General features: G+C 36.8%; 4 protein-coding genes across 6 annotated transcripts; 2 read left to right on the plus strand and 2 right to left on the minus strand.

The window, feature by feature from the left end:
* Positions 1-19: 19 nt before the first annotated feature.
* LOC113672641 (radial spoke head protein 4 homolog A) lies at positions 20-7,534 on the plus strand. Of its 2 annotated transcripts, none has more exons than XM_027188988.2 (14): positions 20-267; positions 362-423; positions 576-643; positions 1,727-1,786; positions 2,113-2,323; positions 2,438-2,547; positions 2,965-2,995; positions 3,288-3,407; positions 3,672-3,769; positions 4,317-4,458; positions 4,885-4,994; positions 5,373-5,517; positions 6,029-6,146; positions 6,798-7,534. In XM_027188988.2, the coding sequence occupies exons 1-14, from the start codon at positions 167-169 to the stop codon at positions 7,021-7,023; spliced, it is 1,602 nt and encodes a 533-aa protein (XP_027044789.2). In that variant the 5' UTR covers positions 20-166; the 3' UTR covers positions 7,024-7,534. The 2 variants fall into 2 exon arrangements, with proteins under 2 accessions (XP_027044789.2, XP_027044863.2); XM_027189062.2 differs by having other exon boundaries at positions 57-267; positions 3,291-3,407.
* On the minus strand, positions 7,350-13,854 carry LOC113672791 (eukaryotic initiation factor 4A-III). Its single transcript, XM_027189174.2, has 13 exons — positions 13,616-13,854; positions 13,453-13,525; positions 12,876-12,942; positions 12,121-12,183; positions 11,315-11,447; positions 10,368-10,448; positions 10,210-10,262; positions 9,674-9,762; positions 9,427-9,565; positions 9,199-9,314; positions 8,992-9,099; positions 8,596-8,723; positions 7,350-8,088 (listed from the first exon to the last, which is right to left on the minus strand). The coding sequence occupies exons 1-13, from the start codon at positions 13,758-13,760 to the stop codon at positions 8,072-8,074; spliced, it is 1,212 nt and encodes a 403-aa protein (XP_027044975.1). The 5' UTR covers positions 13,761-13,854; the 3' UTR covers positions 7,350-8,071.
* Positions 13,855-15,051: 1,197 nt separating this feature from the next.
* On the minus strand, positions 15,052-18,691 carry LOC113676776 (uncharacterized). The gene has a single exon (XM_027193593.2). It carries the CDS (start codon positions 18,655-18,657, stop codon positions 17,290-17,292), a length of 1,368 nt encoding a protein of 455 aa, XP_027049394.2. The 5' UTR covers positions 18,658-18,691; the 3' UTR covers positions 15,052-17,289.
* Positions 18,692-18,763: 72 nt separating this feature from the next.
* Positions 18,764-23,283, plus strand: LOC113674853 (COP9 signalosome complex subunit 2). 2 transcript variants are annotated; one of them, XM_027191387.2, is made up of 4 exons: positions 18,764-18,886; positions 19,091-19,126; positions 19,606-19,643; positions 21,457-23,283. In XM_027191387.2, the coding sequence occupies exon 4, from the start codon at positions 21,469-21,471 to the stop codon at positions 22,798-22,800; it is 1,332 nt and encodes a 443-aa protein (XP_027047188.1). In that variant the 5' UTR covers positions 18,764-18,886; positions 19,091-19,126; positions 19,606-19,643; positions 21,457-21,468; the 3' UTR covers positions 22,801-23,283. The 2 variants fall into 2 exon arrangements, with proteins under 2 accessions (XP_027047188.1, XP_027047331.1); XM_027191530.2 differs by lacking the exon at positions 19,606-19,643 and having other exon boundaries at positions 18,771-18,886.
* The last annotated feature ends 2,982 nt before the right edge of the window (positions 23,284-26,265 follow it).

Genomic DNA, 26,265 nt, shown 5'->3' on the forward strand with positions numbered 1-26,265 from the left:
GCCGTTCGGTGATCGCCGACACTCCGAATAATCTCGAATGAGTATTGAATTGTAATGAACAGGGTTGCTATGGTCACACCAACCATAGATGGCGGCTGACTAAGCTAAACCGCAAGAGACCTCGAGAAATATCGGTGATTATTTCTTTTTCAAATATCAAAAGACCATGGATAGTGCAAGCGAATCTGGAAGCAGTGATCTAGACGGTGATTTTCAAAATGCAAAGGCTTTCTTGCTGAAAACAAGTTTACATTCGAATCTAAATGTGTAAGTAATATTACACTTTGAGGTCTCGTTTGAGGATTTTTTTTAAACATAAACACCTTAGATGAAATCTTCTTTCTTCTTCTCTTTTACTTAGCTACGATCATCTTGCAACTGTGATTAGAAAGGTCTTGGAAGAGAAACCAGAAAATGTATCAGGCAAGCACTACTTGTATAGTCTTAGTGGCTCTTGCAGCGTAATTTACTTTACATAGCAAATTGTAAACGCTGTGTTAGTTTTCTGGTAGATCCATTGATGTCTGCTTCACCACGTATTTAAGTTTTTTTTCCTTTATTTTACATTGATACAGAATTGATAGAAGATCTTGTCAGAGATGAAAAGAGAGCAAAATTTTGTCCCAATTTTGACACTATTCAGGTAATGCAACACTAAATTAGCACTGAATTAAAAAGTGAACTATGTGGTCATTAAGTGTACAAGAAACAAAGTTAGGGTACATGACGAGACGTTTTATTTTTAAAAGAATTAAACAGTATTCTAGAATCAAGAGTCACACGCTTAACTGACAAAGAGAAGCAGAAAGTTCTCTATAATTACCAGGGGTGTGCATAATGTTTTTAAAATTTAATGATAAGCCGAGTTTTATACACAATTTAATTGGCTCTTACCAATGATCTATTGGAAGACAGATAATTAACCCTTTAACTCCCATGAGTGACCAAGACAGAATTTGTCCTTACAACATCAATACAATATCAAGTAGACAAGTGATGAGAATAAAGAAAAATATCAGTTAGGGGATTTCAAGTTGATCTAATACCACATTCTCCAAACTAACATCACAAGAACTGTATGGCAGACAGTAGGGAGAATTACTAATAAGATCTTGAGAGTTAAAGGGTTAAATGACATCAGCTTTAATAAAACTTTTCTCTTTTATCTTATAACAGATATATTCCATGTTGCCATGGGTCTGTACTGAAGAAATGTTAAAATGGTTTCCATTTTTACATAGCCTGATGTAAACACGCAGGAGGTTGGGAGAACACGAGATAAGCATAGGAAACCACGACACAAAGCGGAGTGGTTTCCAGCTTATCAAGTGTTCACCCAACCTCCCAAGTGTTTACGCCAGGCTATGTAAACATGGAAACCATTTTACATTTCTTTTATAAAACAACTAATGAAAGAGGAACGAAAACCGTGTTTACATACACTCATGTAAAATGGTTTTATGGCCAATCAGAGTGCGCACATACTATTTGAATTATTTTATAAACTGTAATAGAACACAGAAGATGTTATAATGTGGTAAAAACAACAGTGCCACATAAGGCGCATCATCTATGATCCATTACTGAACAGGAGCGTGGTAACATGGAATCCATTTGTTCAATAGTGTACTCTGATTGGTGTTTCTGTGAGCATAATGAGACCCATTGAGATTAAGTTGCAATGTTGATAATTATGCTTTATTTCTTTTTAATATTCTTCTTCCAGAATAAAGAAGATGAATCTACAGAGGTTTTACTTGCAAGGTCTCAGGTGGCATTATTTGAAGTAAGCTGTGCCGAATTTTCTTGTATCCATCTGCTACCTAAAGTCTTAAATACATATTTAGAGCATTTTAGTATGATGAGTGCAAGGCATTGTGGGAGATGTGATGACCAAATGGTTAGAGTGCTGGACTCTATGTTGGGAGGCCTGAGTTCACAAACTGACCAGGTCATTGTGTTGTGTTTGTGGGCAAAACACTGTACTTTCACAGAGCCCCTCTCTCTACCTCAGAGTATACATGCAAATGGGTTCTTGTAAATTGTCAATAAATGTAGCCTAATGAAATGACCTGATGTTAGGTATCTTTTGTATCACAATGGTGTTTTCAGAGAAAACCCACTGAGCAAGAACTGGAGCCTTTGATGCGAGATCCAGATATGGAAGAGGAGCAGGAGGAGGCCCCATTACCAGATCTGATGGAACTTGCCAACTACTTTGAACAAGCTGGTATCGGCATTGGCAGAGAAGAAATATTTAGAATATTTTTGTCTCTGAAGATTTTAATTGACACATACCCAATTAGGACATGCAGATTTTGGGGTAAGAGCAATAATCATAACAAAAAGTTTTGGATTATATTTTCTGTAAAGGATCACTGTATGGAAGATAAGTGATTTGTCTTTAACTGAACTAATTTACATTTTATTCTAACAGGTAAAATGTTTGGCATCCATGCTAATTACTTAATCGCTGAAGTGGAGTTCTTTGAAGGAGAAGACCCTGAGGAGCCACTTGATGATGAACAACATTTAGAACAACAAGAGGTTAGAACCTATATTCTTAAGTTATACATATTTCCTAATTAGCCTGATATCCAATATTTTAAAGATGTTAAACCAAGTTTTGGGATAGAAGGCTGGACTTGACAACAATTGATCCTTGTCTACTTTGGAATTTTTAGTCCGAACACTTCAAATCCTTTTCAGGACCATGGTAATAATGAGATACTTGAGTCAAGATGAAAAGCAGCATAACAGTGCATGCACATGGAGGCATACTATCCAATCACACAAGCACAACATGCACACTGTCCTATCAGTGCTCAAATTGGACAGGCAATTTTTCAAGAACTTTTTGTTTCAGTTTTAATTAACATGGGAAAAAAATTATGAAGTTCAAGTACAGTGAGCTTTTGGGAAATGGTTAATATTTTTTTTTAAATTGTTTTCTTTTTACCACAGAATGAAACAAAAACAGACATCATTAAAGAAGGTGAGAGATATTTTGCACTTCAAACCAGGTCAGGTCAATAATTATTTATCTTTGTGTCTTATATTTATTATCATAATCTGAAAAAAAGAAGATGACAATAAACTGATGAAAAAAATTCAAGACCAAAGAAAAATTTGATCCCCCACACAATCAAAGATGACAACTTTATTCATAATTATTTTAAATGCCCTTGAATTTATTGGCCCCACACATTTTGATTAATTGTGGTTCATACTTGTGCATGCAATCAACATATAGATATATTTACATGTAAAGTTCTATTCTTCTTTAGGAGATTTTGATGTAGAGGAAGATGATGCTCCACAGGCAGACTTCAAACCACCTCCAGTAATCCCCAAAGAAGAAAACAGAACAGGCTGTAACAAGAAAACATACTTTGTATCCAATGAACGTGAGTTGCTTCAGACTCATAGATCATGATTTGTTTAACCCCCTAACTCCATGAGTGAACAAGACAGAATTTTTTCTAACAATATCAATACAATATCAAACAGACAAGTGATGGGAATAAAGAAAATATCATTCAGGGGATTATTTGTTGATCCAATACCAAAGTCTCCAAATTAACATGAAAAGAATATTGTATGGCAGACTGTAAGCTAGGAGAATTATTATGTTTCATTTTAATAAAGTGTTTATTGTAATCTTACAACAGCTGGCGGTCAATGGGTCAGACTACCCCCTGTCACTCCAGCACAGATTGTTGTCTCAAGACAAGTCAGAAAATTCTTCACAGGAAATCTTCAGGCACCTGTAAGTTATAAGTTACACAATTTGAATTAAATCATCAAAAATCCATCTTGCCTCAGCTCCACTGGTAAATAATAAACTAATTACCAAGTGTATTTAATATACCTTACCCTTTGACCCCTGAGAGTGACTAGCATCCAATTTCTCCCTACAAAATCACCCTTGAGTCACACACCAAAGTCATGAGAATGAATTAAATGATCACCAACTAAAGAAGCTTGTGATTGTTGACAAATTCTCTTGATCAATGCATTAGAAAATATATAGAGAACAGTATGGAGAATATGCTTACTGATGTTAGGGTGTAAAGTGTTACTGTTATTTCCGGCCGATTATCTGCCAGTAATCTGTTTATTTTTCCACAAACAGTTCTTGGTGCGGGTTATCTACCAGTGTGGGTAATCTGTAGAAATTTTTTTCTCGTTATTGCAAAAATTGACTGATGTGGGTAATCTGCTGCACTGATGAATGGACAGAAAATATGGTAAGCCTTTCAGTTAGTTTAATTTGCAACCTAGCAATTTTAATCAAGAGATTTTTTTATCAATAGGTTGTGAGCTATCCACCATTCCCTGGAAATGAAGCCAACTACTTGAGAGCTCAAATTGCCAGAATATCAGCTACAACACACATCAGTCCTTTGGGCTACTATATGTTTGAAGAAGAAGAGGAGGAGGATGATGATATAGGAGGTACAAAGTATATTCATTTGCACTATTTTCCTCTTTCCCTTCTTTCCTTCTTCCTTCCTTTCTCCCTTCCAAGCTTTTCTCTCTTCATACAATAAATGTGCTTTCCTTCCTCTCTGCTCCCCTTTTTCCTCTTTATCACCTAATACACTCCTTGCCTTCTTTCTTTCTTTCCTTTCCTCTTTCTCTCTCTCTCTCTTTCTTTTTCCCTTCCCCTTTTCTTTTTTTACCTTTCTTTCTTTCCTTTGTCCTCTCTTTTTTCATCCTTTCTTTTCTTCTTTCTTTCTCTCTTTTTCTTTCTTTCTTTCTCTTCCTTTCTTTTTATCCCCATGCCTTTCTCCCTTGTTCTCTTTAGCTTCCTTTCTTTCTTCCATTCATTCCCTTTGTCACTATCTGAATACTAAATTCAATGCTTTGTGCAATTTTCAGCTCGAGATTCTTTTGTGGTGAATCATGAGTTTGAAGGACTCTCAATTAATGACATGGCTGATCCATCATGTGCAAACTGGGTTCATCATGTCCAGTACGTTCTTCCACAGGTAAGCTGTGCTTTGGTAACTTTGAATGTCTGGCTAGTTAACTATTGGGGTGAGTTTCAATGTGACAGTAACCTCACAGTAGTCCTGATCTCCAACAATTCTGATTATTTTGAAATTGGTTATAATTACCCAAAATCATTATGAAAACTTTAAATTTTAGTGGTAATAAACATCTCACTGCCAGGTGTTTACTGGGTGTCCCCTTTTCCGTTTTCCTTGGGGATTCCATTTCAAGGCTTGCCTTGTACGCTGTCCAGATGTTTCCTTGTGGTGTGGCCAATCCATCTTCACTTCCTCCAGCTGAGTTGTATTTGATCGGGTACCTGACCTTATCTTTCCCATTGTTCTTCCTAACCAAGTGCCAATTTGGTTTTGCAGGGTCGTTGTACTTGGTTTAATCCTTCACAGAAGAGAGAAGAAGAAGAACTTGAGGAAGAAGAGGAAGATGAAGAGAGGGAAGAACCAGATGAACCTGAGCCAGAGCAAGGTCCTCCCCTGCTGACACCTCTCTCAGAGGACGTAGGTAAGGAAGAGTGCTTGATGGTTCTGTTTTCACAGTCATGCTGTGGCAACTGATATTCTGCCTTGTCTATAGCCTGCTATCATCTTTGTATTGGAGTGTGGATGTGTCCTATATTGCCCCCCCCCCCCCCCCCCCCACCCCGTGAATAACACTTTAAGGTCATTTAAGGAACTGCTAACCCTAAGATGTTCTAGATTGTACTTAAAAAGTGATTTGTTGAAGAGTTGCTATTGTCTTATTTCTTCTTACAGTTTTACCCTTGAAAGAGGCTCTAGACTGTTAAACAAATTATCCTTGTCAGCACCGTAGGAAAATGTCTATAAAGCAGTATGGTGAATATGCATACTGGTGTTACAGTGTAAAGGGGTAATGCATCTACTCCTGAAAAATACCAGAGTGGCCATGATCTGTGAGACTGACAACACAGTGATGTGTATTTTTAAAAAGATGAATCATAAACGCATGGTCGTAATTTAATATTCTTACTGTTCTCAATTTCTTTTGTTGACAGAGGTTGATGGCATGCCCCCTTGGACAGCACAGAAGTCTTCGACCTTAATTCCACAGTACTCTTTAGCAGTAATGCACTCCAACCTCTGGCCAGGAGCACATGCATTTGCTCTTGAGAGGTTTGTATTCATGGAATAACTGATTCCTTCTGTAACTTCATTAATGGTTAAATATTTCTAGGATACATCTATGCCAGATTTCTTAAGCCATCCCCTCTCCACACCAATCTTTAACTTACCTGTACTACTACATAGATCAACCCTTTTGCTCCTGATAGTGACTACCATCTAATTTCTCCTTACAGTATCACCCCTCAATTACACATCAAGGTCAAGAGAATAAAGGAAATGATCACCAACTAAAGAAGCTCTTGTTTGTTTAACAAATTCCCCTCATTAGCACCCTAGGAAAGTATAGGGAACAGTATAGAGAGTTGGGGTGTTGAGGGTCAGGCAGTGAAGACATAAAGCTTTGATAATAATGCATGCAGAAGGTTGACAAGTCTGTCAGTGAAAAGGGCACTTGGAGAGCATGGTCAACCTTATTATTGATTCAATATCTTCAAGTGGAAGAGAAAAGAGAGCTACCAGTTTTATTACCATTGTCACTTTTCTAAGAGAGAGAGAGTACATGAAATTGAATTGGATAACAATATCATTGAATACTGCACTTTGATTTGCAATAATGCAGTGTTATGACATTTTCATACAACAACTGATTAAGTCCAGAAATATATTTTGATAAAATTTCAATCTTCCTGTCCATCCTAGAAAATTTGAGAACCTCTATGTTGGTTGGGGCCAGAAATTCAGCGCAGAAAACTACAGCCCACCACCCCCTCCAGCACCTCAAGAGGAATTCCCCAGTGGACCAGAAATCACTGAGGCCGAAGACCCATCTGTGGAGGAAGAGAAGGCCCTGAAGGCTGCTCAACAGGAAGCAATGGAGGCTGCTGAGATGGAGGATGAGGAAGATGATGATGACGAAGATGACTAGTTTCTGTTTTGGTGTTCAATTAATTTCAGTGAAATTGTGAATCACAGTGTTTGCTTTTTTGCATGTATATAACAACCAACATTTAAAATTATGATGTAAACAAACTTGAAAAGAATTAGTATCTTGTGTCAACATACACATTTTTATTTTGTTGCTTCCTTTATAAGCAAGTTAGATGTCTCTTACTCAGGTCCAGAAAACAGAAAAACATGTACATATTATTGAAAAGTTTTGCTTTTCCAAACTGTTACTACTGTTGAGTTTATTGTGTCGTACATCATAAAGCTTTCTTATTAAAATGTGAATTGAGTCATAACAAAAGCAGATTGAAATGTTTCACGAACCATTTTAATTACTCATCAACAAACTACAAGGCTGTTAGTAAAACTTAATGACAAGTGTTTTAAAGAGGTGATATAATGCATTGTACATTTTACTTGTAAAATACACAACTTTAACAAACGTCCATGTAGAAAAAAAGTCATGTATTAAGTAACTGGTGATTACCACTGCATTGCCTGCTGTTTCAGTGCTTTGTATTGGCCCTGGTTGTTAGAAGGCTGGATAACACTATCCACTGGATAAATATTGCTATCCAGCAGATAGCATATTTATGTTTTGTTGGCACTTATGTGCTGGACAGCAATTTGTCCAGTGCATAACACTATCTAGCCTTTGAACAACTAAGAACTGGTTGTTAAAATGAACAAAATTAAAGACAGCTACTAAAAACAATCACAAATCTTGCTAGGGAAAAGCATGCATGAAACCCTCAAGGAAAACTGCTAATTAAATCAGTCTTGTCAACATACAAGGCCAGTAACTTGATAGCACTGAGGTTGCTTTTGTCATGTTTACAAAGCAGGTGTAAAGGTTAAAAAATTAAGAAGGAAAAGGGTTCACTTTTGCTGATGTTTTTGTGTTGCGTTAAACTACAGTTAAGATAAGAAGGCCTATTCACAGGATGAGATCAGGTGTCCATCACTTTAGCTATGTACTATTCCTGTCACTGGCTATGTCCTTATTTCACAGTGTACTCCCAGGAAGTTTAAATGAGATCAGCCACTGAAATGAAAAAAAAAATTTGGTGTGAAAAGGAATATATGAGGAAGCAGACAAGTGATGAGAATAAAGAAATAAATAAATTCAGGGATTATTGGTTGATCCAATACCAATTTCTCCAGATTACCATCATAAGAATAGTATAGCAGATAATAAGGAGAATTACTGATTTGATATTGGGAGCAATAGTGGTAATCTGTACAAGTCTATTAATCAATGGAGATGACTGAAAATGAGCAAGCAAAACATGGCCATGGTGTTATCATATGGAACATTCTCCACAGGCAACTGACATTTTCAACAGAACAACTACAACAGACTACCAAGGTAGCAGCAGTGAGGGTGGTTCCAAAAAAAGGACTGTTGCTAGTTATTGTGAGTAAAGATTCAGTCAAAGCCATGAACACCATTAATTCTCATGACTTCCCTAACACCAGCAATCATACGAGACTAGTGATTACTACTACTTGGTCAAAAGCCTTTTACTGCAAACCAATATCAAAGACCTACCATTCATGGGCATTTCATCAATCTGAGTACTGTAGTACTGTTCAATGTCACGCAAAATTCTGATGTCATCAGACTTCACAAAGTTAATGGCAACACCTTTGCGACCAAATCGACCAGAGCGACCAATCCTGAAAGAGGAGAGAAGTTGCATGTGTATCCAACTTTGAGTGAAAGTCTGATGGAAAGTAAATTTAACACTTTGACTGCTAAGAGTGACCAGCATCTCATTTCTCCCCTACCATACCACCCATGAATCACAAACTAAGGTCAAGAGAAGGGGAAGGAATCCCCAACTTAAGAAGCTCTTGATTATCAGAAAAATGCAAAGAGAACAGAATGGAGAGTTCAAATACTGATTTCCTGATGCAAAGGATTGTGAAGAACTCCATCACTTACCTGTGAATGTACAATTCACGATTGTTTGGCAGGTCATAGTTGATAACCAGAGACACTTGCTGCACATCTATGCCTCGAGCCCACACATCTGTTGAGATCAGCACTCGACTGCATGAAATAAGCAAAGGGGAGATGTAAGAGTCAAGCACTTCACATCATGAAGAAAAAACATCACGTTTGAGAAAGCAACTCATAATTTCTCTTTACCTCTGTCCAGATCTAAATTCTTTCATGATGGCATCTCTTTCTTTCTGTGGCATGTCACCATGCATGGCTGAAACAGTGAAGTTTGCCTCTCGCATCTTCTCCACAAGCCAGTCCACCTGATAAGGAAAGAAAATGATTTCCTCAGAATTTCACAAATAAATATAACTTGCTTTGCAAACCAAAAGAAAAATTGCATACAAATCTTTGGGGATACAGCTGTGAACTAACCTTTCTTTTTGTGTTGCAGAAAATGACAGCTTGTGTGATGGTAAGGGTGTCATACAAATCACAGAGGGTGTCAAACTTCCATTCTTCACGTTCCACAGCCACAAAGAACTGTTTGATGCCTTCCAAAGTCAACTCATCACTATGACAAACAATAGGAGGTCACCATGGAAAAGTTCTTTTTAAAGTGTTTGCAACCTTTCCAAGCAAGAACAACTATTTTTTCTAAGCAAAAAAAAATGTCACTCACCGCTTGACAAGAATCCTGATTGGGTCAGTCATGAACTTTTGCGTCATCTCCAAGATTTCATGTGGAAGAGTTGCACTTAACAGAACAACCTGAACACATTTGAAAAGGATAAGAATTGTTATATTAGACTCCATAACATCTACATTTACAGCAGACTACAAACCTCTATGGGTCACATGACTAGACTTCAGCTCGACATTTGCAGGAACTTCTCGATGTTTTCAAATGCAAGAGGTAGGTTTTCATGTAAGTCATTTGCCTCAGCTTTTATTTGCATGAACATTTTTTTTGCCCTATGTATACCTGTCACTGATATACAAAAACAACCCTTTTTTCAATTTGTGTGAATTTCAACATTAACAATACACAGAGGAGGTATACCACAAAGGGCAAACAGCAACCCTGAAACCACAAGTCCTGGGTAAAGTGGCATGAATAACCTTCCATGAATTTATAACCTACATAAAGCTTTCTCTCAGAGACAGCTGACAATATAATAGCTGGACAACTCGTTAAGGGACACGTTCACAACTTACCTGAGTGGCTGGGGGAAGATATCTGTAAACATCATAGATCTGCTCCTTAAAACCTAAATGAAACAGACAAAAATAAATAATAAAACAGTTACATAAGGTGAATGTATCAAGTCACAGTTTATGGACAGTAACTGAACAATCACTTCTCAGTTCCTTACCTTTATTCAGCATTTCATCTGCTTCATCCAGCACCAACATTTTTATAGATCGGGTTCTCAAGCTTCTTCTTCTTATCATGTCTTATGATCACAACAAAGGAGTAAATTACAAAAAAAGGCACTACAAATCTTCATACCAAAGCAAAGTCAAGCCAACGCTTGCATCAAAAGTTCAACACTGCCTAGGCAGACTTATAATAATCTTGTCCCATACCCACTACAAATGTTTCACATCTTTCTTTAGCAAGTTACAAGTACCCTGGTACATGTACTGGTGAACATGAAGGTAACTTAACCTTTAGCGTGATGGGAACAATTGAAAGAGTGCACATGAATAAATATTTATAAAATAAGCAGGATTCCAAAAAGCATTTTGATTGAATCTCACCTATGCTATATTGGGCGACAGATGCAAACAGATGAAAAAAACATCAACATTTTTTGCTTTTTTATTATATAAAACAAACAAATTCCATGCTAATGAGGGTTTGATCGCTATTTCACAATTACATCACAGAAGGTGTCAAAATTTGTTAACCCTTTAACTCCCATTAGTGACCAAGACAGAATTTCTCCTTACAATATCAATACAAAATCAAGTAGACAAGTGATGAGAACCAAGAAAAGTATCAATTAGGGGATTATTATCCAATATTAAATTCTCAGAAGTGACATCAGAAGAATTGTATTGCAGACAGTAAGGAGAATTACTAATGAGATCTTGGAAGTTAAAGGGTTAAGAACATCAGCTACACATTCACCTGGGCCTTGTGTGTCACTTTTTTGTGTTAACACATTTTGACGTCATCTATGATCTATTACCAAACAGACTCACAGCAACATCAAATCCATTTGCTCAATGGTCAATAGGGACTGAATTACTTTGCAAACCATAGCAGCATTAAATTTATAGCAATCACAGGCCTAAGTAGAATCATATTACTTACCAAAAACTCTGCCAGGTGTACCAGACACAACATGCTGTCCATAATCAAGCTTTCTGATGTCCTCTCCTACATTTGTTCCTCCAATACATGCATGACATTGAATACTCATGTAGTCACCCAGAGCAAGAATGACCTGATGAAAGCCACAATAAGTATCATGAAATCTTACAGGGGAGTTTATAGCAGTTGACAGCCCCTTGAACTTTACTAGCTAGTATAGGTAATAACAAGATTTTGAGAGCAATTTGGTGTTAATAAGTGTAAGAAAATTTTTCAAAGCCAACTGAATTGCATGAGCCCATAAGGTGAGTGCACTTTGTAGTCTTCAAAAAATTTAGAAGTGCTTATTACAACAAATTGCCAGAGAAATCATGTTATTGCTTGTTAATAATGTAATTTTAAAAGAAATCTCCCAAGAGGCAGGACAAACAAAATTTTGAGAGTGTGTATGCACTATTTCTAATTTGCACTTGTGTTACGACTTTGCACTTGTATTACATGAGAAATGCACTCATTTTCAGCCAATCAGAGGGTCCTTACTTGCTTCAGTAATGTAATTATCATGAAGATGCAAGTGGATCAGCTCCAAACCTTGGCAAGTTCCAAACCTTGGCAAGTTCCAATGTTTATTTTTAAGCTATACAGACTTACAGAACTTCACAACATAAAAAAAAAAAACTCTGCATTTACAACCATATTTCCAGACCATATTTCGAGTCCTCAGCAAACTTTGAAAGTCATTCAAATGACCAAGAGGGTATCAGGTTAAATCACATAAAAATAATACTTAACACAAATTAATCTACCTTCTGAATTTGTTGTGCAAGCTCTCGGGTTGGAGACAAAATCAGAGCCTGTGTTTCTCTTGTCTGTAGAAGACAAAAGCAAATATTTAGTAAACTTACGTGTATAGAACAAGTATATTTACAAAGTACAGTATAATTATTTTTTACCCCACAATGACCAAATTTTTTTCAGTTGTCTTTATTGAAATTGAAAATAGATTTCTGACTTCCTACAGATTATTCTGGAGACATAACAATTGATGGTAAAATAAAATTTTGACTTGACTATGCAATCTGAACATTCAATGTCTTGAGTTGAAGATTCAGATTTGATTTTATTTATTCCTGCTTCACATCAGGATCACATCACAGTGAATGCAACTTTTTGCCCATTATTTGTTGGAAGTAAGATGAAAAAGATGTGTTTATGGGGATGAAACATATTCTCAAACACTGTTTTGGGTACTATTGACTGACCTCTCAACAGCATGTGTAGAAATCACAATTAGAGTCAAGCTAACAATTGTTTACCAGTCAATTATATATAACCTCTAACTGAATAAAACTGTCTTTCATTTGACTACAGTGATAAATTCCACCAAGTCTACAGAGGAGACAATCATTATCACAGACAATGGTTTATTTCTGAACAGCTCTTATCCAGATCATAACACATCATCATTTACTCATGCAGTTCTCCCTGCTTTAAGCAATTTGCTCTAGACTATTATGAGCTTTTCTTATCTGTTCTTGAACCTCACATGTAATTTACAAACCTGAATATCTATTGACTGAAGTACAGAGATGGACAGAGTGGCTGTTTTCCCTGTTCCAGACTGAGCCCTGGAGATGAAAAGAGAAAGACGTCAGTCAGTAACAAGCTGCCTGATTTGAGGTATAAATTCAGAAGTACACATAAGGAATAATATAAATATTCTAAGCATTCATATAATTTAAGGGAATGCTTCTCTACTATGGACCATTCTATAGGATTACTAAATAATTTTTTTGCAGCATTTGATTCAGTGCTGAGTCTTTCCGCTTTATCTTCAAGAAACTTGAAAACATCAGGGGTACATACATTAAGTAACCAAACAAGTGACTCAAGTAAGTGACTCAACCAAGTGGCATTGAAGGGATCACTACACCAACTTCAAAACAAAATTACTGTATCTTTCAGTTTAAGTAGAACACTACAGATAAAATATGCTAGCTTAACACTTCGATGGCTTGGACGAAATAAAACATTCTGTAAGTTTACCGATTCCAATTTTCAGAAACATGACAAGAAAACGTATAAAAGTTACGTTGGTCAGGACACTCAATTCCTAATGTTAATACGTAAAAACTTACTGTGCAATGACGTCTCTTCCTTTGATAATCGGTTTAATAGCACGCTGTTGAATTGCCGATGGTTTCTCAAAGCCTAGAAATGATCAAAAAAAGCTCAGAGACGAATGAAAAACCCTTGCAAATACATTTCGTGGTTCTGGCGTCATGCATTGATCGAACTTACCATAAGCGTAAATGCCTCGAACCAAGTCTTCGCGAAGTTTTAACTGGTCGAATGTGGGAACGACGTCAACCTCTTCTGAAGTTGAGAATTCGATCTTGGTTGGATCTTCCTCATCGTCGGCTACAACTTTTCTTTTGCGAGACATCTTACAATCTCCAACTATCTCGTTTTCTTTAAGCGTGCATGAAGGACGAGCTGAGAGACCGCGCCTGGTTACAACCAACCAAGCGTTACTAAGCATGATGGGATACGAGCCGATAAGCAGGCCGATGTATATACCGATAAGGGGGCGGTCATTGATTAAGAGGAGGGAGGTCACTAATTTTTATGCAGGAAAAACAGAAGAAAAATGCGCGCAAATTACAGTGTACGTGATTGATAGAGGGCTTGGGTGGGGTCAGCAATCAGCGTGCTTCATATGAGGCAGGGTTAGAAATATTTACCTAGTCTCTCCCTATTTTAGCATCACTTTCTGATCCAGGAATATGATATTAATTTTTGTTGTATAAGAGCATATGTCAGAACTTAGCTTTTTACAGGTATGTTTTGATTTTTTTTACTTGACGATGTTAAGCTGACATTTTGAGGTCTCTTCTTTCAATAAATTTTGTTGACAAGGGCATTCCAATTTTTTGCTTTTATACCAGTGTTTTAATGTTAAATTCAAAATAACTGAAAATAACCTTTTAATCATAACATATAATTTACAACTTTATTAAAAAGTTTTCTAATAAGTATTATCACAAGCAGTCAGAAGGATTCAGTCCTTTAGTCCTTTACATCCGAACATCAATATACATATTCTCCATACTGTTCCCATACATTTCCTAAGGTACTGACAAAGAGAATTTGTTTAACAATCAAGAGCTTCTTTAGTTGGTGATCATGCACTTTATTAAGGTGACCTTAACCCTGAGTGACCAAGACAGAATTTCACCTTATAATACCATTACAATATCAACCAGATAAGTAATGAGAATAAAGAGAAATATCAATTTGAGGATAATTAGTTGATCCAATTCTCAATTCTCTGAACTAACATTATAAGAATTGTATGGTTGACAGTAAGGAGAACTGCAAATTTGGTCTGGGAGTTAAAGGGTTAATGTTTGATTCAAGGGTGATGATGTTTACAGAGATAAGATGCTTGTCTCTCTTTGGTGATGAAGAATTAAAATAAATTTTTATATGCTCAATGGCACATGACCAGGATGAATGAGATTTTGAAACAGTTGGTGTGAAATGGTGGCAGATTGAAAGTTCTTTTGCTTCTCAAGCTATAGAAGCCTTGATGACATGGGGGTATTAGGTGGGTGAGACTGTGATTGTTCAAATTGATGATGCCACTGAATAGCTTAGAGCAGTGATCATTGCATCTTTGGCGTAGAGTACTGAGTCCATAATTTGTACAGAGCACTTAAATTATATAGAGACCCTTTGCAAATAGCCCTAGTTTTAATTGCACTATATTTATATCGTAAATAATTATTCAATTCAGTCTTTGGCTGCAACTTAGTTATTCGTGTTAAACTATCTATCTCTAATAAAACTATGAAACTTGATTTTAGAGGACTTGTGTAAGTCTTGTGATGCTCAGGATGAAATACCTAAACATTCTCTTCCATAATGATACATTCTCAAAAAAAGAAAAAGAAAAACCATTCTCCCATGCCTTGTGGAAACAATCTGTTCATATTTTTTTTGACTCTTTAATAAAAGATGGTAGACTTGGCAACCCCATGAGAGAATCTTTTGAGGGCAATATTGCTTATAAACCAACAGCAACTAAAAAACCAGGATAGTCTTCTTGTATTGTTGATAAGTACATAAATGTCATTGAGATGATGGGTAAGGGAATTCTTTTAGGAAAAGTCTCTTGAAAATTGCTGACATTTCACACATTCTTGGCTCCTTTTCTTGTTGTTTACTAAGCTTCGTCATTTTTATTTATTACTTAATTCATAATTTAAAAAGAATTTATCCCATACAGCTGCCTTCAGGTACCCTTTTCACATACTGATGCCACCTGCCTTCTCTACAGAAAAATGCAAAATGCTTAGAAACAGAAGTTCCCTGTTGTGTTTAAGGGAAAGAAACTGGTAGTTGATGAAAAACACCAGCAGGTGGCACCCTTATTACTACAAATATTTACTTTTTATCCTCTCAGGGCTCACTTCCCATTTCTAAACAAGGACATTTTACCAATAAATCACTCTGTTGGTAAGAATGCAAAAGCAAAGGTTTATATCAACATCGTCAGAGTAACCAATACAAAGACTTCCAGACCATTTCAAACACAATTTTAAAGAGTTGTACATACAAAGTTAGGTCACCTGAAAGATCAGCCTTTGTTGCAGAGTACAATAGGAAAAATTATCATGTGAAGTATATTTGAGCTGCTGAATCTTTCTTAAACAGCTGTGGACGATGTGATGTTTCTCACAACCTTCTTAAAAGATTGGTACACAGAGATGTCTTTTCTTTGTTCAATTTAATCAATTTGCAAACAAATTTGATAAAAAATTCCTACATAAAGCAGGGGTCAAGGCAGTAAAATCAACATAAGTTTTGTAAGCAAATACAGGTCATAAAATGAGAAAATATTAAACCACATTTACTCTAAGATGATGTTTACGACAATGCTCCACATGGAATCTGGAATCAAAACATTCTTTTGTGCTGCTTCAATTTGCAGTTCACAAGATCCTTGTCTTCAAACAGTTTGCCTTCAGTGTTTCAAATACAACAATGTTTGACTACACTGTTGAATTCCACCTTATTTTGTAAGAGTACTTTTTGTAAACTGCTGGTTCAGTTTACCTAAAGAATATATCTATTGTTGACAGCACAAAAAAAATATATATGTTGCCTTAATACATGCACATCATTGCTGCAGCTATCCAAACATACATCAAAGTTTGAATATTTGAGAAGAAAAGAAATGTGTATGTACCTGCCAAAAAATCTGCATAATAACACACATATATTTACATATGTGATAGAGCTTGTCAAGAAGGAAAGCAGGTGACCAAAATGTATGCAAGACTCAGCCGAAAAACATATTTCTGAGAATTACCTCTAACTTTTACAAACTCAGAGTAAAAGACAAGGTTTTTTTAATCCTCTTCTTTTCAAATTTATTAAGGTCTTTTGGTGAGAGTATGTTGACTTTGAGATTAAAGGCATCTTGTTTAATTAAATAAACTCCTAATATGGAAACAGAAACACACAATGTTCGTTTTACGTGACTTAACATGGTGCGAAACCAAAGCATTTTTCAAGTGTTCAAGTAAAAATTTTACTTTACTCGGTCCAGGTAGTTTTTTCATTTCTCTGTTTGTATCAATACTGACATACTGTCGTTTCATTAAAAAAACATGGCTCAAATCATGGGCAATGATCAAACCTTTGAATTTTGATTGCTATTCAATATGAAATTTCTGTGACAAAGGAAACATTTTATACAGGCAAACTAAATGAATTTGTCAAAAGCAAGCTTAAATATTTTGTTATAGATAAATATATTATCTTAACTATTTGCAAGCGATCAAACGCTATACCCAAAGCACGGAAAACGTAATTTCGACCTTAACAAAGAAATATTTTTGCGATGAGTAATAAAACAGGTAGAAACAAGAAGTTTCAACTTTTTTCCTTCCGGTCGTTTTTGATTCCTACATATTTACCTTACAGTGAGGAAATTTTTCTTTGAAAGCCTTAACGCTTTCTTGTGAAACGCTGAAACAATCCGTAATGTCAAGTGTTTCCAAACATGGTAGAGAATTTCCTATTTCCAACAGCTGTTCGTCTTTGCCCACAATGTCCGTGAAAGAAATATCCAAATTCCACAAGCAATCTAGATAACAAAAGCACGATTTAAGACCTTCATAAGTGAGTTTACTACAACCGTTTATGGACAGAAACGAAAGTTCCACGTTGAAACAAATCGTTTTTAGTCCTTCGTCCGTTATATCCGCGAACCCAAGGCCCAATGATCGAAACTCATCGCTGGCATAATTCGCGATCACGCAAGCAGTATTGTCGGTAATACCTGTTTCAATACTATCCGAATTATGGACAATAAGCCTTGCTAGTTTTTCGCATCTGTTCATCAGCGCATACACTCCTACGTCAGTAATTTCGCTAAATTCCAGTGACAAATCCTCGAGAAAAGGCAGTTGATCAGCAATTACGATCAAGGACACATCGGTGATGACGCCATTGGAAATGTTCAAGCATTTTAAATTTCGGCATAAGTGAGCTATTGTACAAACTCCAAAGTCAGTTATTCCTCCGTCTTTGTCGCAATAATCGATCACGAAAGACTCCAGTTTTCGGCATTTTTTCGCTAACGCCGCCAAACTCCTGTCGCTGACCAATACTTGGTTATACCTGAGGGTCAACTTTCTTAATTTTCGGCATCCATTTGCCAAAAGCCGCATCATTTGATCGGTCAAAACATCAGCATAACTTTTCTGATCGTCCTCCAAGGAAGCCTCGTAAACGATCATTTTTTCAAGTTCAGGACATCCTGATGAAATTACCTTGATTGTGTTTTCTGTGACCGCAATGGAGTAAGCGTACAGCTTCCGTAAACCTGAGTTATTTTTAACCAAATTAGAGAGAGCCCTCTCAGAAACATTCTTCAAAGGTATCGAAACCGTTTCCAAAGCATCACAATTGCGCGCCAAAGCGAAAATGCCGTAATCTGTAATTAAATTACATCCATTTAGATACAGTTTTTTCAGGTTTGGACAGTTTAAGGAAATATGCTTCAAAGACTCATCTTTTACACCTGTACAGTTCGTTAGATTGATGCTCGAAATTAGATTGGTTCTTCGAGCGACAAGCCTTGCGACTGTATCAGCTGCCACTTTCGTAGCATGTTTCGGCCGAATACGTAAAGTTTTCCACAAGCTGGGGTCGTAACAGAGCCTGTGCCATCGTGAACAAACCCTTGAGCATCGTACCAAACGAGGATAGTCGAGATAAGAGAGAATATGAATAATTACCGCGTCCGGTAAAGACGTTACCGTAGCCATGTCCAAACGTTCTTTGTTTTACTTTCGCCTTTTCAGTTTTTTATTTCATTGATTTTCCCGCGCATTGTTCTCAGCCTCTTTTGCATGTTAGCCTCGTTATCGCTTTGTCACCCAGGCCCTTATGAAATTTTCCACATGGACAATTCGTTGAGGGTAAAGCGACTTTGTGTTGAGTAGAAAGTGTGACCTTTCGATATTCTTCTCCGATATACCAGTGGCAGTTTGAATTGTAAGTCGTATCCCTTTCTTTTACACTTAAGAAGAGAAGTTGATGTTTAAACATGATGAAATGCATCCATCTATACCATCTTTCGGGACAGAATTTTGATGTTGAGATGCAGTTATCTGACTGGAAATTTTTGTTTTTGCAATCTTTTAATCGACAAAGCTTTCTTTTCTTATCGTTCACGTCGTATTTTACTATCTTACACAGGTATTATGGTTTCTTCCTTGTAGTAAACAAACTGAGGTAAGTGTGGGGTAATTACAGCGGCAAACATTTTACAATTTTCCGGTTAAAATGGCGAACGGGATCCAGGTAGAAACCGTCGTGCTATGCGGGCGTGCCAAGTTGAGCGAGAACTAGTTTCACGGTATTCTCCGACCATTTAAATTCTTATGGATTGTGATGAAGGTGCAATCTATACGCTTAACGTTCCTAAGCTGCATACAGATTTAAGATAAAGGTTTAACAAATGCATCTCTGCAAACATCTGGTTCCTTTTCAGATGTCTTTAAAAGAAACTTCTTCATGAGACTCATTCTCTCGATGTTTAAATTCTCTGACAGTTCTCAAGCATGATGAATTGCATTAACTTAACCATCTTTCGGGACAGAATAATTTTGTTGAGGTGCATTATCTGACTTGAGAATTACTGAAGGTAGTAGACATCTCCCTGTACATTCTAAAGCAGTTTGTAACCCTTGCACATAATGCTATTCTTCCAGCCTGAAGTACTTCTTGAGAACAACAGACTTCCTCCTCTGTAAGTATGAACTTTATTAGTAATTACTAATAGTAAGGCTATAGTTCAACTCGACCCTCAGCAATCCTATCTTCAGCAGCACATTTTTAATGATGGTGATAATGATATGGCACATGTTTGGGTCATTTTCATTTTCTAATACTCTTGACAACACTTTGCAACTTAGCATAGGACTTTGATTCAGATCTCAGTGGTTTCAATAAGAAGGGGTACCAGTAGTCTACCAATGCCTACAAGGCCTCTTATTGTCAACTCTTTAGCCTACAAGCAGATACCCATAATGCTGGAAATTACTTCTCAGAAATCTTAGATTTCAAGGTTTTCTTTGGAGAACATGCATCCTGAGGTTGCATGCATGTAAAAAGTAATTGAAACCTGTAAACTCCATGAGGCAGTTTACCAAGAATGGAGGGAATCTTTTATGAAGATGTCTGCTAGTTTGGATATTAGGTCAGATCACAGCTTTAGGAGAGTTTTGCCATATTCTTAAAGATAAACAGGGTTTTTATGAAGAAATTTAATAGATAGAATAGGGTCTTGACCCTTAAACTCCCAGAAGTGATTAACACGTAACTTCTCCCTTTGATATCCATACATTTTTCAATAAACAGGTAATGACATTACTAAAACTTACCAGGTAGTTGTTATCTTGTTCTAGCACCAAATTCTCATAACTAATTTCCAAGGAGATGTGTAGCAGCTAGAGGGGAGAATCATCAGTTAGATCTTGTTAAGTTAATGAGTTAGGAACCAAGAGAATATTTTAGTATAGTAGCTGAAGAATTCTCTGATATGTGATCACCCTGGTTGAACCAGAGCAGTAGGCTTGGGTAGTACCTAAGTAAACCCAAAGAATCTGGATCAAGGCAAATGAAAAAAAGGTCTATTTCTGCACGAGAAACTAATTCCTAAGGATACTGGTTTGTGAAAAAAGGGTTTCCAATCACATAATTGCAGGGCGTGAAATTGCACCTAATACAGGCGCCAATGCGACTAAATTTTTCACTTTGGCGACCAAATCCTGAAAGTTAGTCGCCAAATTGGCGACTACAACGTTTCATCATAACCTTACTAAGAGATATAGTGAATTAAATAATTTTGCAAAGATAAATCTGCAGCAAACTTCCTCATTAAGTTTGTTTCCAAAACGTAGCACATGCATTTCGATCAATAACTAGACACCATCTTAGATTTAGATGAGCCTGAACTTTGTATATCATACATCCTAGTGTTCACTTTGTAGCACGTTAAAGATCTTTTCCCTAACTTAATTTTGGAGGGTCTATCTAGAACCCTGACAGCGTAAAGAAAGATTTTGTTGGTCTTTGAAAATGGCAACCAACTTTTTTTGAATCGGCTACCACTTTGAAGAATTTAGGAGCCAAGTGGCTATCAGAAAAAAAAGTTAATTTCACGCCCTGAATTGTGCTTCTTCAAAAGATGAATAAATGATTCAAGAAAGCATTTGCTAGAAATTTTTTTCCCAAAAAGCTTAAAAACAGGGACTAGATAGGTCTGTTATCATAAAGGTTGCTTTCACACCAATCCCAAGCCATGATGTGAAGATGTTTACTTACTATGAGTTATGGTTTTGCTGCAGTGCTCCTTGGAAGTGTCAGACATGGATGATGATTTCTTGTGTTCTTTAAAAGATGAATAAATGATTCAAGAAAGCATTTGCTAGAAATTTTTAGCCCCAAAAAGCTTAAAAACAGGGACTAGATAGGTCTGCTATCATAAAGGTTGCTTTCACACCAATCCCAAGCCATGATGTGAAGATGTTTACTTACTATGAGTTATGGTTTTGCTGCAGTGCTTCTTGGAAATGTCGGACATGGATGATGATTTCATGTGTGATGATGATGAAGATTATGACCTGGAGTACTCTGAAGACAGTGCCTCCGAGCCTGATGTGGATTTGGAAAACCAGTACTACAATTCAAAAGCCTTGAAAGAAGATGATCCTAATGCCTCACTGCAAAGCTTTCAGAAGGTTTTGGATCTTGAAACAGAAAAAGGTGAATGGGGATTCAAAGCACTGAAACAAATGATCAAGATCAACTTCAAGCTGGGCCATTATGATGAGATGATGACCCGCTATCAGCAGTTGCTCACATACATAAAGAGTGCTGTCACAAGGAACCACTCTGAAAAGTCTATTAATTCCATCCTGGATTACATTTCGACTTCAAAGCAAATGGAGTTGCTACAGAATTTCTACGAGACCACACTGGAAGCCTTGAAAGATGCGAAGAATGACAGACTGTGGTTTAAGACAAACACAAAGCTAGGAAAGTTGTACTTTGACAGAGGGGAATTCACCAAGCTGGCAAAAATCCTGAAACAACTGCATCAGTCTTGTCAGACAGATGAAGGAGAAGATGATTTGAAGAAGGGAACTCAATTGCTAGAAATTTATGCTCTGGAGATCCAGATGTACACAGCTCAAAAAAATAACAAGAAGCTTAAAGCTTTGTATGAACAGTCCCTTCACATCAAATCTGCTATTCCACATCCACTTATTATGGGGGTGATCAGGGAGTGTGGCGGGAAGATGCACTTACGGGAGGGAGACTATGGAGCAGCTCACACTGATTTCTTTGAGGCTTTTAAGAACTATGATGAGTCTGGAAGTGGAAGGCGCACAACTTGCCTGAAATACCTTGTCCTGGCCAACATGCTTATGAAATCTGGTATCAACCCTTTTGACTCTCAGGAAGCAAAACCTTACAAAAATGACCCAGAGATTCTAGCCATGACAAATCTTGTCAGTGCCTACCAGAATGATGATATCAATGAGTTTGAGAAAATTCTCAAAACCAACCGCAAGAACATAATGGATGATCCCTTTATCAGGGAACACATCGAAGATCTCTTAAGAAACATCAGGACACAAGTGCTTATCAAGCTGATTAAGCCATACACACGGATCCACATTCCATTTATATCCAAAGAGTTGAACATCGATACAGAAGAAGTGGAAAGCCTTCTGGTACAATGTATACTTGACAATACCATTCATGGCCGCATTGATCAGGTAAATCAACTTCTTGAACTGAACAGAACAACACAGAGTGTTGATAGGTTCCAGGGACTGGATAGGTGGACCACACAGTTAAATTCACTTCACACTACAGTTGTAAACAAGATTGCCTAAGCAGCCATTTACATAATCAACAGTCAAACAGACAAGTAACTGTTAAGCATGTGCATTAATCTTGCTGTAAATGTGAATTTTTTTTTTTTTTTTTCAGCATATAACTTTTTTCTTAAAATCAATGTAGCATTGGGAAAAAAAAAGAAAATGAATGAAGATTGTTGTGATTTACAAGGGCAAAACCAGTGAAATAGTTGAGACAACAATAATGAATGCCAGTATTGGGAATGTTAAACTTTGGTGTACAGCTGTAGTTGTAGTTTTTTGAGAGATGTTCTAGAAAACATTTCAAACATTTGGAACAAGCTTGTGGAACAGGCTAAGAGACAGTCAGTAATTGTGAATTCATTATTTGCATGTGTAATTTTACTCTGAGATGAAGTCACTCTAGCCTCTTTAAAACATTTTGTATTTTTGTTAGAGGTACTTTATCTGGCAAAATAATCAATACAGTAATACAATAAATGTTGTTTTTTCATGGTATGAGTGGAAATGTTACATGTATGTCTCCAGAATTGTCAATTAGAGTTAAGAGCCAGTCAAAACTACATTATATTCTGCTTCTTTTAGCTGGCTACTTTTGCCTCATTTTACCATAATTGTGGATGAAACTCATTCAGTTATACACCAATCAATTCAAAGATACAACCTTTCCCTCTTCCTTGGTCAACAGGCTTTTAACTGTTTTCTGTGCCCATGGGGGTAGGAAATTTGAACCAGTACAGTCAAGTCTTAACTGTTCTGGTTCGACAAGTTTTTAAACCATAAAACTTGTTTTATCTTTTAAAACGCAGGTGTTTAAAGGTAAATAGTTAATTTTTTTTTTTTTTGGGGGGGGGGGCAGTGTTGTAGCTTCAAATTGATCTCTGCACTATTGAAATACTGTCAAAGTATTTTGAACAGCAGTCATATCCCAGTTTTGAGTGCAATAAAATGCATTTAGGTAAACTTCTGTGACAGGTTCATATCTATGGATCAATTTAAGTCATAATTTGGAACAAGGTTTGTGCAAATTTTGTGGAATGCTTGGAAAATTTTTATGGAATAGTCCTTGGTTGTTGCTGTAATCTAACAAATTAACATAATGTCATAATTTGCCTTTTCTTATTTGTCTTCTCCTTTTAAAGTTTGAGAGCTCTATGCATGATCTTTAGAATCGATCATCAAAGATGCCCAAACTCTTGAGCATCACCTCCTGTTTTGCTGTAGGTACATGAAGTAAGGTGATTTTAATACACCAAAGCACAAATTTTCTATGCAGCTTGCAAAATGTTTGTTGATGTTTTTAAAGAAAACTCACATAAAATGAAAGGACATTAATCAAGTTGTTCCGACTATCCACAGAGTTATTGTACTTAAATAATGATTCTATTTAATACTTTGACCCCTAGAAGTGACTAGCATCTAATTTCTCCTTACAATATCACACTGAATCAAACATTAAGGTCATGAGAATAAAGGAAATCATCCCCAACTAGAGAAGCTCTTATTTGTAAACAAATTCTCCTTGTCAGCACCTCAGGAAATGTATAGAGAACAGTATGAATAAGATGCATAATAGTGTTGAAGTGTAAAGGATATATTAACCTTGTACTTCAAGATACGCCTTCAAAGTCTCCCAATTGATATGATTAAGGAAATCATGCCACTAGACTGTCAAATCTGATTCATTCTTGCCTTGGTCCTATGGGCAATGAACTAAAAATTTTTCTTCACCTGTTTAGCAATATGGTCACCTCGGCCAACCGTAATATGATTTTATTAAACTCAGCAATTTATGTACTTGAATTTAAGGTGCCACTTTTATAGTTGTTACTTAAACCTTATACTCCCAGTAGTGATTTACATGTAATTTCTCCCTGAAATATCTCTACATTATCTGGTAGACTAGTAGTGAGAATACCCAAACTTATCAAGTAGAAATTCCTACCTTGATATAACCCCACGTTGTAGAAAATTTAAAAGGAAATGTGTAACAGCGAGAGGGGAGAACAAGTTTAACCAGATCTTGGGAGTGAAAGGGCTAAATGAAAGAAAATGTAGTATTGTGTGGAAGCACCAGATTTCGTTTGAAGTTCTCTTTGTCACTTCTATTTTCCTGTATTTAAAAGATTAGAAGGCAGTCAAAGGGCTGCTGGAATTTCTGTCCTGTGTACCAAATATAATTTAAACAAAAGCAAACATGTCTGAAAACTTTTTGAAAAGGACTTTGTAGAAATAGCGCGTGCTAACCAGAGTTAGAAGGGGCAAAAAGAGTGAAGTAAGAATTACCGAAATATCCAGCTAGATACATGTAAGTGCCAAGAAAATTTTAACTTTAAAGCACTCAAGAAGGCAAGGCGGTTTCCCGATATGGATTAATAAATTATGTTCTCATTCAGCGTAACTCTCGGAAATGCTTCGAGATTCACTGCGCTTCGAATAGACTCTTGTTCTTGTCGCGTCTCGTAATTGTCAGCCGAGCGATTACATATTTTGGCGTCGGTCTTAAGATCCTACAGTGACGACTTGTTTCACTCAAATCTCGGTGACTTCACAAGTCTGAGGCCATATTTTGGCGTCGGTCCCAAGGAAGATCCTTCAGTGAAGACTTGTTTCTCTCAAATCTCGATGACTTCCGAGTCATATTTTGGCGTCGGTCCCAAGGAAGATCCTTCAGTGAAGACTTGTTTCTCTCAAATCTCGATGACTTCCGAGTCATATTTTGGCGTCGGTCCTAAGTAAGATCCTTCAATGAAGACTTGTTTCTCTCAAATCTCTGTGACTTTACAAGTCTGAGGCCATGTTTAGAAATTGAAATATAGGCAATAGCAGTATAGATCCTCGCTATGAAAACAAGTCAGTTCTGTTTCTTTTTTTAATCTTAAAACAGGAAAACCCGCTGAAACAAAAGTAGTCTCTCAGGAGCTATAACTATCGGGATTTTCGAGTGACGGGCTCCAGGAGATAGTACTGGGTATCATTGATTTGTTAAATACTAAGGGTAACACGTAAAGGATAACACAGTGGTCACACGTCTGCGCATGTGTGAACTTTGTAATCACTACGTGCCTGACTAAATGACTTGCTTTCAGTCTGTCAGAACCATGTTGTCTCACACGAGCTACAAACAACCACAAAAACCAGTAAGTCACGGTGTTTAAAAAGCGTATTTTCTTGGGTAAATCTTAGAACAGAATGGTGTTTCTGTACTTGAATAGGCTTTGTGCACGAAAAGTGTCAAAGTCTACTTTTGTTTCCTCTTTTTCTTTCACTTTTTTTGGTTGTTCCTTTAAAATTCTCAGCGGGAAATTATTGCACGGACGGCCAGATTTGATCCCCTCGCGCATGCCCGACGTTTGCCCGGATGTATGTACTGAGAAAGTGTGATTGTGTCCAGCGGACCGATTTCCAATCCTCACCGGAACCTTCTTTTTGCGTAGAAATGTTATTTATTATACTCGCATTAATGAGGAAAATGAAAGG

This window comes from Pocillopora damicornis, chromosome 7, assembly GCF_964200805.1.
Source record: "Pocillopora damicornis chromosome 7, jaPocDami1.2, whole genome shotgun sequence".
NCBI lineage: Eukaryota > Metazoa > Cnidaria > Anthozoa > Scleractinia > Pocilloporidae > Pocillopora > Pocillopora damicornis.

What these genes read in the sequence shown, in the direction of transcription:
- LOC113672641 (XM_027188988.2), top strand. Translation starts at nt 167, where the DNA reads ATGGATAGTGCAAGCGAATCTGGAAGCAGTGATCTAGACGGTGATTTT. An exon ending in TTACATTCGAATCTAAATGT is followed by an intron (nt 268 to 361) that starts GTAAGTAATATT and finishes TCTTTTACTTAG; the next exon opens with CTACGATCATCTTGCAACTG. An exon ending in CATGCATTTGCTCTTGAGAG is followed by an intron (nt 6,147 to 6,797) that starts GTTTGTATTCAT and finishes TGTCCATCCTAG; the next exon opens with AAAATTTGAGAACCTCTATG.
- LOC113672791 (XM_027189174.2), bottom strand. Translation starts at nt 13,760, where the DNA reads ATGTCTCGCAAAAGAAAAGTTGTAGCCGACGATGAGGAAGATCCAACC. An exon ending in GAATTTAGATCTGGACAGAG is followed by an intron (nt 9,100 to 9,198) that starts GTAAAGAGAAAT and finishes TATTTCATGCAG; the next exon opens with TCGAGTGCTGATCTCAACAG. An exon ending in CGTGAATTGTACATTCACAG is followed by an intron (nt 8,724 to 8,991) that starts GTAAGTGATGGA and finishes CTCCTCTTTCAG; the next exon opens with GATTGGTCGCTCTGGTCGAT.
- LOC113676776 (XM_027193593.2), bottom strand. Translation starts at nt 18,657, where the DNA reads ATGGCTACGGTAACGTCTTTACCGGACGCGGTAATTATTCATATTCTC.
- LOC113674853 (XM_027191387.2), top strand. Translation starts at nt 21,469, where the DNA reads ATGTCGGACATGGATGATGATTTCATGTGTGATGATGATGAAGATTAT.